The 15,447-nt window shown below is 42.9% G+C and overlaps 1 protein-coding gene across 2 annotated transcripts in view; it reads left to right on the forward strand.

Annotated features, from left to right (window-relative positions):
* LOC138468025 (fibrillin-2-like) overlaps window positions 1-15,447 on the forward strand; it is a 691,910-nt gene that overhangs the window by 128,765 nt on the left and 547,698 nt on the right. The window contains exons 5-6 of one of the 2 annotated variants that reach the window (XM_069608420.1): window positions 10,074-10,196; window positions 11,809-13,521. In XM_069608420.1, coding sequence (XP_069464521.1) covers window positions 10,074-10,196; window positions 11,809-13,521 — 1,836 coding nt within the window. The remainder of the gene's footprint in view (window positions 1-10,073; window positions 10,197-11,808; window positions 13,522-15,447) is intronic. The other variant, XM_069608421.1, reaches the window with a different exon arrangement.

Genomic DNA, 15,447 nt, shown 5'->3' on the forward strand with positions numbered 1-15,447 from the left:
TGATGAAATTAATTGTTGTGTCTAATGTGTCTAATTGTATGATTGAAATTGTTTTATCTATGTTTTTTAATGAAATTATAACAAAATAAAATGACTTTTTAAAGTTACAGTCTTTAGTCTCCTCTCCTCATCATGCTATTTCTGAAACACGATATTGATGTTTCATTTCCATAAGGTATCACATGTGTTTAGTATATATTGATTCTGACCCAGATGTCCATGAAGTAGGGGTTTCCCACCTTTGGTTTTTGGGCTACAAATTAAAATGTCATCTACGTACTGTATCACAGGCGCTCTTTAAATCAATATTGCCTATGTCCATCTGAAGGACTCTATTAAAGATCGATTGGGATTCACAGTACCCTTGGAGCAACCTAGTGCGTTTCAGATGAGTCTGGCAGAAAGTATATGAAATCAAGTCTTGTGAGTCCTTGTCCAACGGGATTGAGAAAAATGCATTTTCCAAATCAATCCCTGTGAAATATCGAGCTTCTACTGGGATACTGCATAGTTTCTTCGCTGGGTTAGGTACTAAAGGAAACTCTGCATCTACAATCTGGTTAATCGGTCTCATGTCCTGTATGAATCTCCACAACCTTCCCTTTGATTTTTTCACAAAACTGCGGTGTTGTTCGATGATTCAGGCAGTACCAAAATACCTTGTTCCATCAGTGCTGAGATAGTCTTAAAAATACCCTCATCCACCTCTGGAGACATCGGGCCTCATTATATGTTTGCCGGTCCAGTAGTAACAGCGCCGGTAAGCTACCGGTGCCATTACTACTGGACCGGCAAACTACAAGTTCTGCTCACAGGTGCCTTTTCGCCCACCAGGTCTGACCTGGCGGGTGTACCGGCACCCGCGAGCAGAGAATATTGGATGCACCGGCACCATTCATGAATGGTGGCGGTGCACCTGGCTTCCCCATTCCCATTGAGCCCTAATGGGAATGGGGAAGAATATTTTCTGCTGCCCGCGAATGGACAATTACCAGGTCCGGCAAGGCTGTAATGACCCAGTAATTGCCCATTCGCGGGTGCCAGGAAAAAAATGATACCGGCGGCAGCCGTGCCAGTTTTACCGGCAGGGCTACCGGCAGTATCATAATGAGGCCCATTGGATACTGTCTTGCTTGAGATAAAACTGCTCATGGTTTAAGCTTTATTTTAACTTCCCCTAACCCCTTCAATAGGCCTACATCATAAGGGCCTGTAGTCCATAAGGCACCTGGCACTTTCTCAAAGTCTTCATCAAAAAATGATGGGCGCTGCCGCATTATCGCCATTCGCTGTGGGATTTCCCTTTTCTTTATTCTAGTCCAATATGTGATGCTCATAAAGAGCACTAGTTCATCATCTTCAGGGTCAACTACTAAACATGTCGTCAGTGACATCAGTCAACCTACACCCTTCTTTAATAGCTATCACTGTTCTCCATGGTCTACCCTCGTCATCCGTTCCTTTGAGCATTGCCAATTCCCCTCGAACTATGGCTGCATATAATTCTATTGGGATGGTCTGTCCTCACTCTTTGTTCATGGGTATCTGTGGTCTGAACAAGAATTTGTCAGGTATTCTCATAGTCTTCCCCACTATGCCAGATAGCCATGTCAACAGAATGCTCACTCCATAAAGAAAAACCTCTGTCTCTATTGGAGCGCCTTGCAGAGCCACTTGCCCTGTGAATGCCAATATGAATTCCCCCACATTCATTTAATGTATTCCAGGAGTGGAACACACTATCCCTTCGTCAGTAAAAGAAATAGTCATGTTAAGTTTTGTCATCAAATCTCTTCCCAAAATATTAACTGGCACCTGTATTGAAAACAATAATGGAATGGACATGTCACACTCTGCTATAGAGACTGGTAATTCATCAGTAAAAGGAACTCGACTTGTAGTGCCAGAGAACCCTTCAGCATTCATGGCATTTCCCAACATTGGATATTTTCCCTCTCATATACATGAACGAGTAGCCCCAGTGTCTACTAAAAATGAAAGAGATTTGCCTCCTATAGTCACATCGACCCTTCATTCCTCTTGAGGGTCTGGTGTCACTGATAGTACTGAACACATCAAGTCACCATGTGAGCTGTCCTATTGTGGATACATGCATACCCATGTACCTGTGAAAGAATTTCCTCCTACCACAGTGAAACCCTCTATTCTAGGTGTCAATAACTGTTTCTTGTTTTCATTCTGCTGTATCTGCATAGGGGAGTGTCGAGACTGCCCTTGCAGTGGATTCATTTGTGTTTGCTGTGGTTGCTGTGAATGTTGCATTTGTGGCATCTGTGCCTGATACACTGTCTGATCTTGGGCTAACCCTTCCCTAGCTTGTGAGCTATATGCTGGAGGATAAGCTGTACCCGCTCTTGAGAAATGATCATTCTGTACATATCCTTGGCTCCCGCATACACGCGCAATGTGTCCTGTCATCCCACAAATCCAACATATGGAGGAGCCCTTCTAATTAGTCCCCCTTGGTTCAACCCTTGTTGCGTATTCTGATTCTCATTCTGTGCATTTTGAAACTCACTTTGATTGTTTTGGAATCCCTGCCTTCCTCTGTATCCCATGCCTCTACCTCTTGGTACAAACCCATTCCCTCCTTGGTCCATCGGGCGCTGATTATTCACCTGCGATGTACCTGCTGCTTGCTGTACTCCTAGTCCTTCTCCACTTGTCAATACCGCTCCTTCTATGGCATATTTTGACAATTTCCTCTAACTAGCTTAGCTTCTTCAAGTTTCCTAGCCTCTTCCCATTTCTTGTTTTTTTTCTGCAACAGCCAACAGTGATGCACTATTGTGAACTGTATTTCTACCCATGGCTTTGCTTCCATTACCACTAGCTTTTTCATTTGCCTCTGCACTTGCTCGGGCAACCCTTGACATAGAATGTGGTAAAATAATGCCACCATTTTTTCCCACAGTTCCCTAGTTTCAAAACTCCAGCACTCTTAATGTCCTGAATGTAAGCAAGAGGATCTTCATCTTCTTTCATTTTACATGTCATGATTGCGCCCATGTCTGACCTGTCAGGATACTGTACCCTGAGAGCCCTTCTGCTCTACAATTATTAAACAGCGCTCCATTGTGTGCTGTGTTCTGTTCTGTCACACCCGAATAGCCTGCTCTCTTCCATATGTCATCAGCTCTTTCCCCAAGAATGGCTGCTAAGAGACCCTTAATGTCACCCTTCGGCTAACGTGTTTCCTCCTGTAATTTTTCCAATTCGTAAATCCATGTTTCCGCACCCAATGACAAACTCGGGAGCTTGCATCTTAAATTATCCTTATCCATCTGCAGCTATACTTTTCCAATAAGGGAAACTGCGTAAACCCTAACCCGCAATCGGCTCCCATCATCTGCCTATCCTTAGTAGGGACAATGGTTCCTGACCACCTCCTTCCTTGCAATGATCTTAAGCTGCTCACATATGGCACTAATTCTACCTTCTCACTATATGATCATCCTTTGGGATGCTCTGGGTATGCTATGGGTTCTGGTGTTCTATCCTTTGGTTGCTCTAGATTAGATAATCTTACTTCCTTGTCCACCTGCAGGCTTTCCTCAGGGCACATGCACCTCCTCCCTCCTCCCCATGGAAGGATACTCTTTCTTCGTTGACATATCTAGTCCCCAACTAGTTTGACTTTGTCCCCTTCACCCTTATCTAAGGTCAGTCTGCTTAAGGATAAGGCTCTATGCTTGAGGCTGAATGGACTTTTCTCTTTGCTTTGTGGTTGGAAGACCAGCTTTTGACCTTCCTTCCCTGAGCTTCTTGATTTACTACCTTCCCTTAACTTTCGATAGGCTTTATCGATCCAGTCTCCGATGATTCCTATATCAAAGTTCTCTTCTAAGGCTATTCTAGATGGCCCTGACATGGCTCCCTGTAATGGGAGGGACTCCTCTATACTGCCCCATTGTATTGCTGGACTTGGTTCCATCAGCTCCCTTTGAATGCGGTTAATATTGCAATTCAACTGTCTTCTCTTTCATTCTAGTTTTTCATCTAGTTCTCTTCGCTTTCTTGCCTCCCATCTAACTCTCTCTCTTTGCCCCTGCTCTCCTTTCTTCCCCTTCTCTTCATCTCTGCATTCTTTTGTCCTTTAATTTCTGCGCTTCCTCCTCTACTCTTTTCCTTTCTTGCCTATCCCATTCTTCTATTGCTCTCTGCCTGTTGTCATGCTTCCTTTGTTCCTCTACCCTTTCTTCTTTCTGTTTTTTCTCCTCCTGATACATCTGTTCTCACCGATCTCTGCTCTTTCTTTTATGCTCAACTTCATTAATCTCTTTTCTTGTTCCCTGTCTTTTCTATCCTGTTCGTCCTGATTTTCTCTTTGCCTTACTTCCTCGCTGCTTTTCCCATCTAGCTTGAGCAATATATGTCCTCCCATTCATTCTGTACAAGCGTTACCTCGTCAGCTTTATCCTTCTCTCCTTTCCTTCTCTTAATCTCTCATTCTATGTCTGTCGATATATTTGATCGCTCACTTTTCTCCCCTTTGTCCTGCAAATTCTTAAAGATCTCCTCATTTCACTTACTCTCCTCTGGACTGTCATCACTGCTATAAGTGGGAGGTTTGCATATCGGATTACTAAACCCTGTTGCTGCTTTCAGTTCCTCTAAGGGATACAATCCCATTTCTTCTGTACTATCGCCGTTTACATCCGGCGAGGTAAGGGGATCTGAGGGCTCAACACCTTCCTCCTGACACTGATTAAGCATCCACTCTTCAGGTGGTGGATCCTCCCTCTCTTCCTGGTACATCTTCCAGAGCTCTAAAATAGCTAACCTTTACTCTAACTTCTTTCCCGTGTACGCAACATGCAAGAATGCGGCCATGTGTTGCAATACTGGTTTTGATAGTGATCCCTCTTGTGGCCATGGCATGAACATCTTATCTGTCCTGCCTTTCACCCATTCTGCACTATGCTGTTTGAGCTTGGGCATGTGCTTTGGTAATGTCTTACCAAATGCAAGACATTATAAATGCCTTAGAATATAAATGCATCAGAGGAGTAATGTCTCCCATTGTAACGAGTCTCAATTGACTGTCAATACTGACAGGTACTTACAAAATACCTTTGCCGCTTTTTGTTTCTTAAAACAATAAATATGAGCGTGCTCCAACAATCGATGCTCATATCCTTTATCTCTCCAATTTTCACTGTTTACCTCTGGATTGGTATCAACTGCGTCCCTAGATAGGTAATATAACTTTCTAACCTCGTCTCAGTTCTCATACAACAGTTTGTGTTGTTCCTCGACACCTTAATTCAACTTAAATACATAAACAGACAGACAAGTCGACTCTTTAAATAAAAACCTCAGTGATCACTCTTATCTCTAGCCCTATTAATACCCTGATTTACAGAGTTTAGATTGTCACCTTATGCAGACCTGTCCTGCACGTGACTTAGTTCACTCCGTTTGGAGTGTGAGACAACCTCTTCTAAAACCCCTTGGGTTAGGACTCTCGAGCCTTCTTATCTCCTTATCTCTCTTTTGACACAATATTTCCCGTTACTTTCGTTACTTTCGCTACTTTTTAAATGATCACAACCCCATCCCTTCAGTTTGCCATTCCCCTTAGTCTACTCACAGTTTGCTCCTTTGGGTGGAAGCCCTCAGTATTGTATCCTCCTCCAATCGACCACTTTTGCCTTCTGTCCCCAAAGCACCTGTGGAAATCAGGTAGGTATTTCATCAAAGAGGGGCCCTGCCCTCAGTAGCGTATCCTCCTCCAATCGACCACTTTCGCTTTCTGTCCACAAAGCACCTGTGGAAATCAGGTAGGGATTTCATCAAAAAGGGACCCTGCCACTGTCTCAATTTTTGTTGCAAGTTTTCTATTTGGCCACTCTCCAAAGGAAACCCTGCGGTTTTCCAGCTAGATAGCGGAGGATGTCTGATCGTCCGAAGCTCTAGAGTCAACAGGTTGATGGGTCTTCCGTACAACTATCCGGCAATGCTACCATCTGAACCATTAGGGGGCCCTTTAAATCACGAACACGTCATACTCAGGATGGGATGCAGAATAACTCTTACAACAGATAATAACACCTACTCAGGAAGTTGTCAAAAAGTCTCTCCTGACTGTTTTATTTTCAATTGTCTAAAACAGGGAGTTACAACGGACATCAACAGATGTAGCACAGCATCATCTCAACACATTTCAATAAAAAGTTATTTTATAACAAAAACTTGTCATACATGACACTATACTATATGGCAAACTAGGAAACCTATGGGGGTTGTGACTGGCTTAAGGGGAATATCTAAGTATACTATTTTTAAGGGATCGGGTTGTGATTGTGTCTCTACAGTCAGATGGACAACTTATGCCCACCCCTAGTGTAAGTCATCTTCATCAGTTACTATATACATGGTACACCATTGGCTATCAAACTATAAGGCCCTTAGTTATATGGCCCTCTACTATTGGTTGGCATGCTTGTGCCCTTCTGGAACATTCGGCTCACTAGTAGCACATAAGCTGGTACCCCAGGTGCCAGTGGGTGGACTTGACCGTGTCTCCCCACCCAATTAGCCCAACATCTCTCATTGCTCATGCCATCTGCCATTCAGATTGTCTTTGAACTTGTCCTTGCAAACTATCACTGCTCCTGAGAATAAAAGGGAGTATAGGCACACTCTTATCGCAGTTCAGGTCTGTTCGTCCAACTCCTATTTCCATCCTTGACTCACATGACAGAAGACTGTATTTCAGCCTGTTTTTCAGAATTTAATTGTCTTGAATTAATAAACTTGGCATTCATGGTGTTCTGTCTTGCACCTTAACAAGACAGCTATATCAGGCCTTTCCTCGATCTTCAGCTGCTTTTCTTGCACAGCCTTCTGATTCTTCTTTCCTCACAGGTCTCAGCTTACTAAATATGTGGCACTGATGTCCATATTCTATATGATAGCAACGCTGCCTGCAGTCTATCCACTACGTATAGCCAGCCTTTAAGATTACTTAGTCTACTTGGGTTACTGCATCTGTACAATTATAAAACGGCTTGAGTTTTCTGCAGTGCTCTTCACACATGCAATCTTCATTCCGCATATGAAAGTTTACTTGATTCTTTACTTCGTCATCACATTCTATAAGGTCTATGCATCTTCTTCTTCAACCACTCTCTCAGTGTGTCACTCTCATTTCTTGTGACGTTACCAGCCTCCTTTTCTCTCATCTTCATATTCCTTCGGGGATCTCCTCCCAGAGATTTTCATCTCTGAGGGGGTGCATCATATAGGTTCTTCTCAATGGATTCCTTTTCTCTAAGACTCTCAGTGGAATTGGCACAATCACTGGTGTCGTGCATGTCACGATTTCCGGTTTCCAACATATAGGAAGACTGGCGGCGGGACTTCCTGCAGAGGCATTCAGCTGCTTCTCAACACTCACATGTTTTAGAGCATTGAAAGAAAAGAAGGATTATGTTGTACTGTGTGTAGGCCACCTAGAGTGTACAGGTTGACTCATAACCTTCACATTTCTGATAGATGCCTGATATTACCAATAGTTATTGTGAAAGGCCTTTTTGGATGTATGCACATATTTTATTGTTTGGCACCACTTACACTCGTACAAGTGGGGCACTATGTGGACAAATCACATTGTCTGAATTAATATACCATGCTTATTCTTGGTGCATTTAGAATTATCGACTCATAATGATGAACAATAAAATATGGCAAACTAAATGTCCTCTTCTGAAGGAACTATTTTCAATCATCAGCATTTCGATTAGTGCCTCAGTACGTGACACATGTCAGCGTTTGCTCTTGCTGTACTTAGTTGTGCATTCTTTCATCAGTCGTACAGGATCTACTCTCATGACCAATTAACTAGATTCAAATTCCCTCTAATGCACTGTTAATTCCAATTACTTCAGATCATATTTGAAATCAATCCACTGCATACGCCCACTCTTTCTTTTCGTGGGGAGCATTTGAAAAAAATGACTTTGTTCATTGCTTGCATTCTGGACTTCCCTCGGAACCCATAGTTGTTAAATCCAATACATTGCTTGAGTATGCTTTTGCTTATTAACTAGTGGTCATCTACGGGTACATTGATCTGTTTTATCTTTTATATCAATTCTGTATCTATTTTAGGAAAAACACATCCTCTAGTTTTGTGTTGTGCAACACTGCTTATCGGCTAAAGCCTTTTTTAATTATTCTAATTGGTTATTTATGACACATTTAATACCCAGTGATTTCTAAGCCCGGACCCTGGATTCGAACCTGTGTTGCTCAGTGTCGTCTTGCGAGCGTGCTGCCCATGAGCTATCCCCCCAAGCCCTTTACCTCTGTATGATACAGATCTGGCAATTAATATTTGACATTTTTGAGTTAGCGCAGAGAATGTAGATTAGAGCTGGCTTTCTGTGTTGGTACAGTTCCTTTAGACTACCTGCGATGCTAGTTGGTATTCCGTCAATAACTAACAAACTATAGATTTACAACTATACTCATTTAATAATGCTTACTAACAGAAGGTGATTGGGGCCCAGCTTAGAACCCACAGCTCTTGTAACTCCTCCGCTTCCCAGGTGAATGTTCTAACATCTGGTGGCCCAATGGTCTGGCAATGACACGTGCCTGAGAGCGTAGGAACATACTATCACTCCAAGACCACGGTGAGCAATGTGGAAAGAGTTCCATGACATGGAGGCACCCAGTGGTGAAACAGTAGCCAGCGCCTCATTCAGCTGAATTGCCCGTACCTCAGAGATCTTTTGGTGCAAAGATAGTACCAATATGTACCAAGCAAAAGGCCATTTCAAGTGAGGAAAAAGGTTGGTATGTCCAACTGACTCTCAATGGATCTATGAATGTTTGCCGCATGTTTTTACCCACCTACACTTTTGCCGAAATTTACCATTTTTGTATTGCAAAATGTGGAGGAAGACTCCTGCACACCCCTATTTATGCCTCCCACCACCCCGTTCTATATTCCGTACCCCAATTTACCAGCTGATTTTTGCGGTAAAAAAACTGGTAAGAATTTGGCAGAAAGCAATTAGGCAAAAGTGTAGGTCAGTAAAAGTGGCCAATACTCTCTTAACTACAGTATCTGAGAAATTGAATTTCGACTTCACTCATCCCAGAGTCTTCCTAAAGTGTCTTCACTGCTTGGGCCTCATTCTCTTTGGGCCGGGATGGCTGCTTGAGATAGCCTCCTGATGCTGCAGCTTATGAATAAGCTCAGACTCGCCTGTTCCAGCCCACCGCCATACTTGCCAGAGATACAATGATGAGCTACCACGTGCAGGTGGAAAAGACCCACTCTTGGCGTTTACCACAACGTTTGCCACAACTTGCCTACGATTGTGTTGAGCAATGGCTGCCAAAATTCCATCCGCTTCTTCTTGACCTCCTGGATGCAATTTCCAGCATTGGGCCTGGTCTTCACCTGCAGCTGGGGTGCTGCCGGGGGCATGGGAAAAGACATGCATAGCCACACAATGCAACGCAATGCAATCACGTCTGTGGGTGAAGTCCGCAAACATGTGGTTTCGTTTCATACCCCAATGCCCTGAATCTGCAGTAGGGTAAAATGGCTAGTTACATATGTTTTACACCTACATAGCCCCCTTCAACCGAGCTCTGAATCGGCCTGTGTATGGACAATGATGGATGATCCCCTGTGATTCCACCCTTGTAGATCCACCACCCCCTTTGATTTGCTCCTTCCTTTCATTTGAACTACAGTTTGTGTAAAAAACTAAATTTTTACTACCTCTCTTCTTTTGCCAACATCTTGAAACGTTGCTCTTCTCTTTTCGGTGAAGATGGTTTTGATGCATTTTAATTCTGACCAGATGAGGCTTCCGTAATATATTTGATCATTCGATTTTGCATAGCATTCTGTGTACCTAATGCCATCCTTTCAACAATTATTTCCCCAAAGCCTTAGTATCGTTAATAAATGAATACTTTGAAAGGATAACGATTAACAAAGCATCACTATGTCGTCAGACCCTGATGTTCAATGTAGATGATGTCTAATTTCACTTTCTTTTCATTTTATTTTGATGTATCGTTAGATATCGATGAGTGTTCCACAAGCGTCCATGGGTGCCACCCCTTAGCCACCTGCATCAACACGGCGGGAAGTTATGAGTGCAAATGCATGAGTGGGTTCTCTGGTAATGGAACACATTGTTCAGGTAAGAATTGAAAACCCTACTTCTTTTATTTAGTCATGACACCCAATGCATTTCAACGGAGACAGAACAGGAGTTGAAGCATGATTATTGGGAAGATGTTTGTAATACAGTCCAGGTGCAAATGTGAGGAGGAGTGATAATCTCAGGACAGGTCCAATATTATCTAAGCAAGGCAATGTTTTAAAACCCATTCCTTTGTCGAGTGAGTTTTTTTAGTCCTGTTTAATTGCAAGTAATATTTAACAGAGAAGAGCTTGTTGCTTTGAAGGAAAAGGTACAATCTCCACCCATGATCTTGTCAAGATGTTGCCTTTGTTAGGCTAACCCTCTATGCTTGTCTGGTGGGTTATGAATCTCTTCATCAGGTAGTAACAGTACAACTGAAGGAGAACCTTCCTTTATAGGGGGGAATATTTTGAGTACAGTCTAAAATCAACTTGCCCTTACACATGCATAGAATGACTAGTTCTAAATTATAGACAATTATGTCCGCAGGGGACCTGCATTTTGCATCTCTCTGTATCTGTCGCTTAAACCTGCTCTCCCTCACACACTGTACAATGCTAGTAAAATGGAATGGGTCTAAAAGAAATCAAACAGTCTTCTTTTTTTCACCAGATTCACATTTCCCTTTTGCACACCCTAAAATGCAGACATTGGTCCTCATTATAAGTTTGCCAGACCGGAAATAAGGTGCCGGTAACAACATTGCCGGCACCTTATCGAGACCAGCAAACTACAAGTCTGCGTTAATAACGGTGCCGGTGCTTCAGTGTTCCCATGGAGTCCTATGGGACTCCATAGGAATGGGAACTTACTGTTCCACAGCCGCCCGTAATATCCTGGTATTACCCGGGATATCGGGTGGCGGAAACGGTAAGACGAGGTTGTCCGTAGGCCACCGGTAGCACCGGCGGCCTTCCAGCAACCTCATAATCTGGGCCATAGTGTTCCTTTCCTCTGCTTTACTGTACTCAAACCATCCTCCCCTTTAAAAAGCTTCTGTTTCAGTCGTACAATTATTACCCGGTCAAGAGAGCTGTGCAGTCTTGACAGCTAGCAGACAAAAAAATCGATTTAGCCTAATAAAGGTATCATCTCTGAAAGATGGTGTGTTGTTTGCTACCTTTTTTCTTAAAAACAACAACCTACACTGTTTGTTTGACTAATATGGTATTCCAACCTCTCTTTGAAAAGTGGTGATCGGAACTCCATTAAAATGCCTTTGAAAAGAGCGATCTGCTTCCAAAATGCTACTCAAGAGTTTTAGGAGATGTGGCCCCTTGCAGCCATTTTATAGAGTGCCCGGACCAACATTATATAGATATCACAAAAAGTGAATGTCTCTGAAACATGTTTTATGAAAGGTACAGTTCAAAAAATCACTTAAAGCAGAAGAAATTGGTTCAGATTTCTCCAACATGTCAAGCTTTTCACATGACCATGTGCCAGACTATTACCTGTTCTAACTGAATTTGCATTTTGTATCAATGCAGTGCTGTAGATAACATGTTCTGTACCCTGCAAGTTGCTTAAGAAATGGATTAATGTTGATGTAGTTTAGCTTTATGGCTGTAACGTGCCTGACACTTATTTTGATAATAAATTATAGACATTGATGAATGCAAAAATCAAAATGGAGGATGCCACCCTTCCGCTACCTGCACGAACACAGCTGGAGGTTACTACTGCACGTGTGCTGCCGGTCTCACTGGGAACGCAACAAACTGCTGGGACTTTGACGAGTGCCAAGAGCACACAGACAACTGCAGCGCCAATGCCAAATGCATAAACACCGAGCGATCCTACCGCTGTGCCTGTAACCCTGGATTTCTGGGTGATGGCGTGAACTGCACAGATGTCGATGAGTGTGCTAATATCTCAGCCTGTGGAAAAGCAGCATCTTGCAAGAACACCCTGGGGTCCTTTACATGCCAATGCCTTCAAGGATACCGGAAGGTCAATGCTACTTGCACAGATGTGGATGAGTGTGTCAATCAAACTGTTTGCCATCAAGACTCAGATTGCATAAACACCAATGGCTCTTTCTTCTGCAAGTGCAAAGATGGGTTTTCTGGGAATGGAATTAACTGCACAGAAGTGGACGAATGTGCTCTGGAACTCCTACTGTGTCCTTTGAACTCAACATGCTTGAATACCATTGGTTCCTACCTTTGTAATTGCTTGGAAGGGTATGGAGGCAATGGGACAGCTTGCCATGACGTCGATGAATGCCTCAATGCCACAGACTGCCATTCAAATGCTCAATGTGTTAACACAGCAGGCTCCTATTTTTGCCAATGTCAAACAGGGTTTACCGGAAATGGAACTTTTTGTGAAGATAGCAACGAATGTTTGCAAAACCTTGAAATGCCTGTGTGTCACAATGACTCTGAGTGTATCAATACAATCGGCTCCTACGTATGCAGGTGCAATGAAGGGTTCCAGAGCAATGGAACTGCCTGTAGAGACATAGACGAATGCCAATCAAATTCGTCAAACTGCAATGCCTCTGCCACATGCATTAACACCATTGGTTCATACGTATGTGAGTGCAAAAAGGGTTTCCTCAAAGATGGCGCAAACTGTGTGGATATTGACGAATGCTTTAATACCTCGATTGTGTGCCATGCAAATGCCTCATGTCAGAACACCCCAGGCAGCTTCATGTGTTCTTGTCATGCTGGGTTTCAAGGGAACGGAACAGCATGCGACGACGTCAACGAATGCCTCAGTAACAAGACATGCCCCAAAAACGCTGTGTGTACAAACACGCTTGGGTCGTATCAGTGCGTTTGTGCAAATGGCTATTTGAGCGACGCTGATAAATGTGTTGACGTTGACGAATGTGTGAACAAAACGCTATACTGCGACCCCTTCGCTACGTGTACCAATGTACCTGGGTCCTATTACTGCGCCTGCTTTGTGGGCTATAGCCAGGTCAACGATAGCTGCGTCGACATAGATGAATGTTCAGTGCAAGAGGGCCTATGTCACCACCAAGCTCTTTGCCTGAACACCGCAGGTTCCTACCAGTGCAGTTGTGACTCTGGATTTATATCAAATGGGGGACTGTGCACAGATATTAATGAATGCCTGATAGAAAATGGAGGCTGTCATGCGGATGCTTGGTGCGTTAATACGATAGGACATTTCTTCTGCGAGTGCAAGGCAGGCTTCCAGATCAATGGAAGCATATGCTATGATATTGATGAATGCCTCTTTCCAAGTGGCTGCCCAAGAGAAGCGTACTGTGCCAACACACCAGGATCATACACATGCTCATGCCCACAAGCTAGCAACTGCACGTCGCACGATGCCTATGGTGTGTCCTATTTGACGGTACCTCTCACTTTCTAGAATGGTGTAGACAATGATGCAATGATATTACACAGACTAAGTCAAAGCCTTGTATTATCAAATGCTCTGCATATTATGTTGGTGTTTGGGTACTCTTTCAAATTTCAGGCCTTCTTTAATTGTGTATCCTCCTAGACAGTAAAGCAAACAAGAAGCGCATGAAGTTAAACTTTGCTCCAGTGTCCCCAGGTTAGGCAGCATCAGTGCAGTGGTTCTTGCTCAAGCCTCCCATTGGTGTAATCCCATTCAATAGAGAGAAAGTTTTAAGATCACTGGAAGCAGGGCGGTGGTCTTCACACATAAATCGGCTTGTGCAATGACAGTTTTTCTGTCAGGTACTTAGACAATGTGGAACCACTTTTTGTATTTCCATTTTTGGGGGGGTTGCAAACAAAGAATACTTTTCTTTTGTTAATCCTCTGCAGACTTGAAATGATTGTCAATAGGACTTCTTGATTAATCTTTCTGAATATGACAGGTACCTTAGATACTTGGCACTATGCCGATGGCATTGTAAACAATATTCTGCCAAGTTGTTTTCCAACATTCTGCAAAATGCTTTGCTAAGGGTTCCACCTTTTAATTGAGAAACCCATGCATGCTTGCCATCCCATTGCCAGGGCTGATCATTTGTAGCCCAAATCATGTGACTTGACAAGCTTTGTTTTTTTTCTGTATGACCCCCTTCCTCGTCCCCATTCCCAGCACTTCTGCATAGTTCATGTTGATTTGTCAGATAATTGACGGTACTGGATTTGTTAGGATAATGATGTTATCATGGATTCACTTGGGGCTTAGTAAACACCAATGTTTATGTAAACCTTGGCTTTAGAGGGGGTCAGGAACAAAGAAACCACAGAAAATCAGCAACATTCATGAAACTACTATATATTTTACCACATGACTCTAGGATTTTTAGATATTTTTGTTGGCCTCTACCATAGACTGGACGAGCAAGTCCAGACATTCTGTATAGTAACTTGTCATACCTGACCTTCAGTGATTTAATCTAACTCTTTGGGAGGGGACTGTAACATAGGTCCCCCATTTCTTTTAGACAGAATTATGCCTTCATGTATGTTGGATGTTCATTGAATACTGCCTCAGCCCATCTTGCAGGTTTACACAATGCACCTTATTCACAAGTACAAGATTGGTTTCCTTATGTGAAACAGGGCCTAGCCATATGACATCTATGAACAGGCGTATCCACAAAGCATTTTTTGGTAGTAACTTTGGTTCACTGATGACTTGCTCCTAGAGAGAAACTATTCACAAAGGATTTGGAAAATAATTGGGTAAAAGTGAGATACTCTCACTGGTGCTGGGTATATGTCAGTTCAATGGGCAGTTTCCATCCAGGACAAAGGTCTCCTTTAGCCTAGTGCCTTGATTGGCTTACACTACTTAAAGAAATGAATTTACAATATTTCCTTTCCACGTTACTGTAGCTAAGCGTTACTATTGCTTTTGTACAGTCAATACACAAACAAACCTAATCCATACTCATTTGCATGCAATTTTCCACAAAATATTTTTTCGTTTGGCGTTCTGTGCTTTCCTACTTAGCCTATCCGTCTCAAATGTGTAAACCAGCAGGTGTACCCGTGCTTTGCATGGTAATTCCCATGTCAGTCCTAGTTTGAAGTTCATTAAATGAACAAATATAGATGATGATGTTGCATTGTTGTTTGCGTTAATCGTATAACAACGCAATCGATTCCAGCTACTTTGAGTTCGAGTGTTGAGAATGTGCAGCAACATTATTGGGTTCTCGAGCTACAGCCGAGGCAACAACCTCAACATAAGTGCTGTATGTGTATGGCTGAAGCATTTAAGCTTGAAGTGCTGTACCCATAGGTGTATGGCTAAAGCATTTAAGCTTTGTAAT

The sequence above is a fragment of the Ambystoma mexicanum genome, chromosome 4q (genome assembly GCF_040938575.1).
Source record: "Ambystoma mexicanum isolate Mex_15411 chromosome 4q, UKY_AmexF1_1, whole genome shotgun sequence".
Lineage (NCBI taxonomy): Eukaryota > Metazoa > Chordata > Amphibia > Caudata > Ambystomatidae > Ambystoma > Ambystoma mexicanum.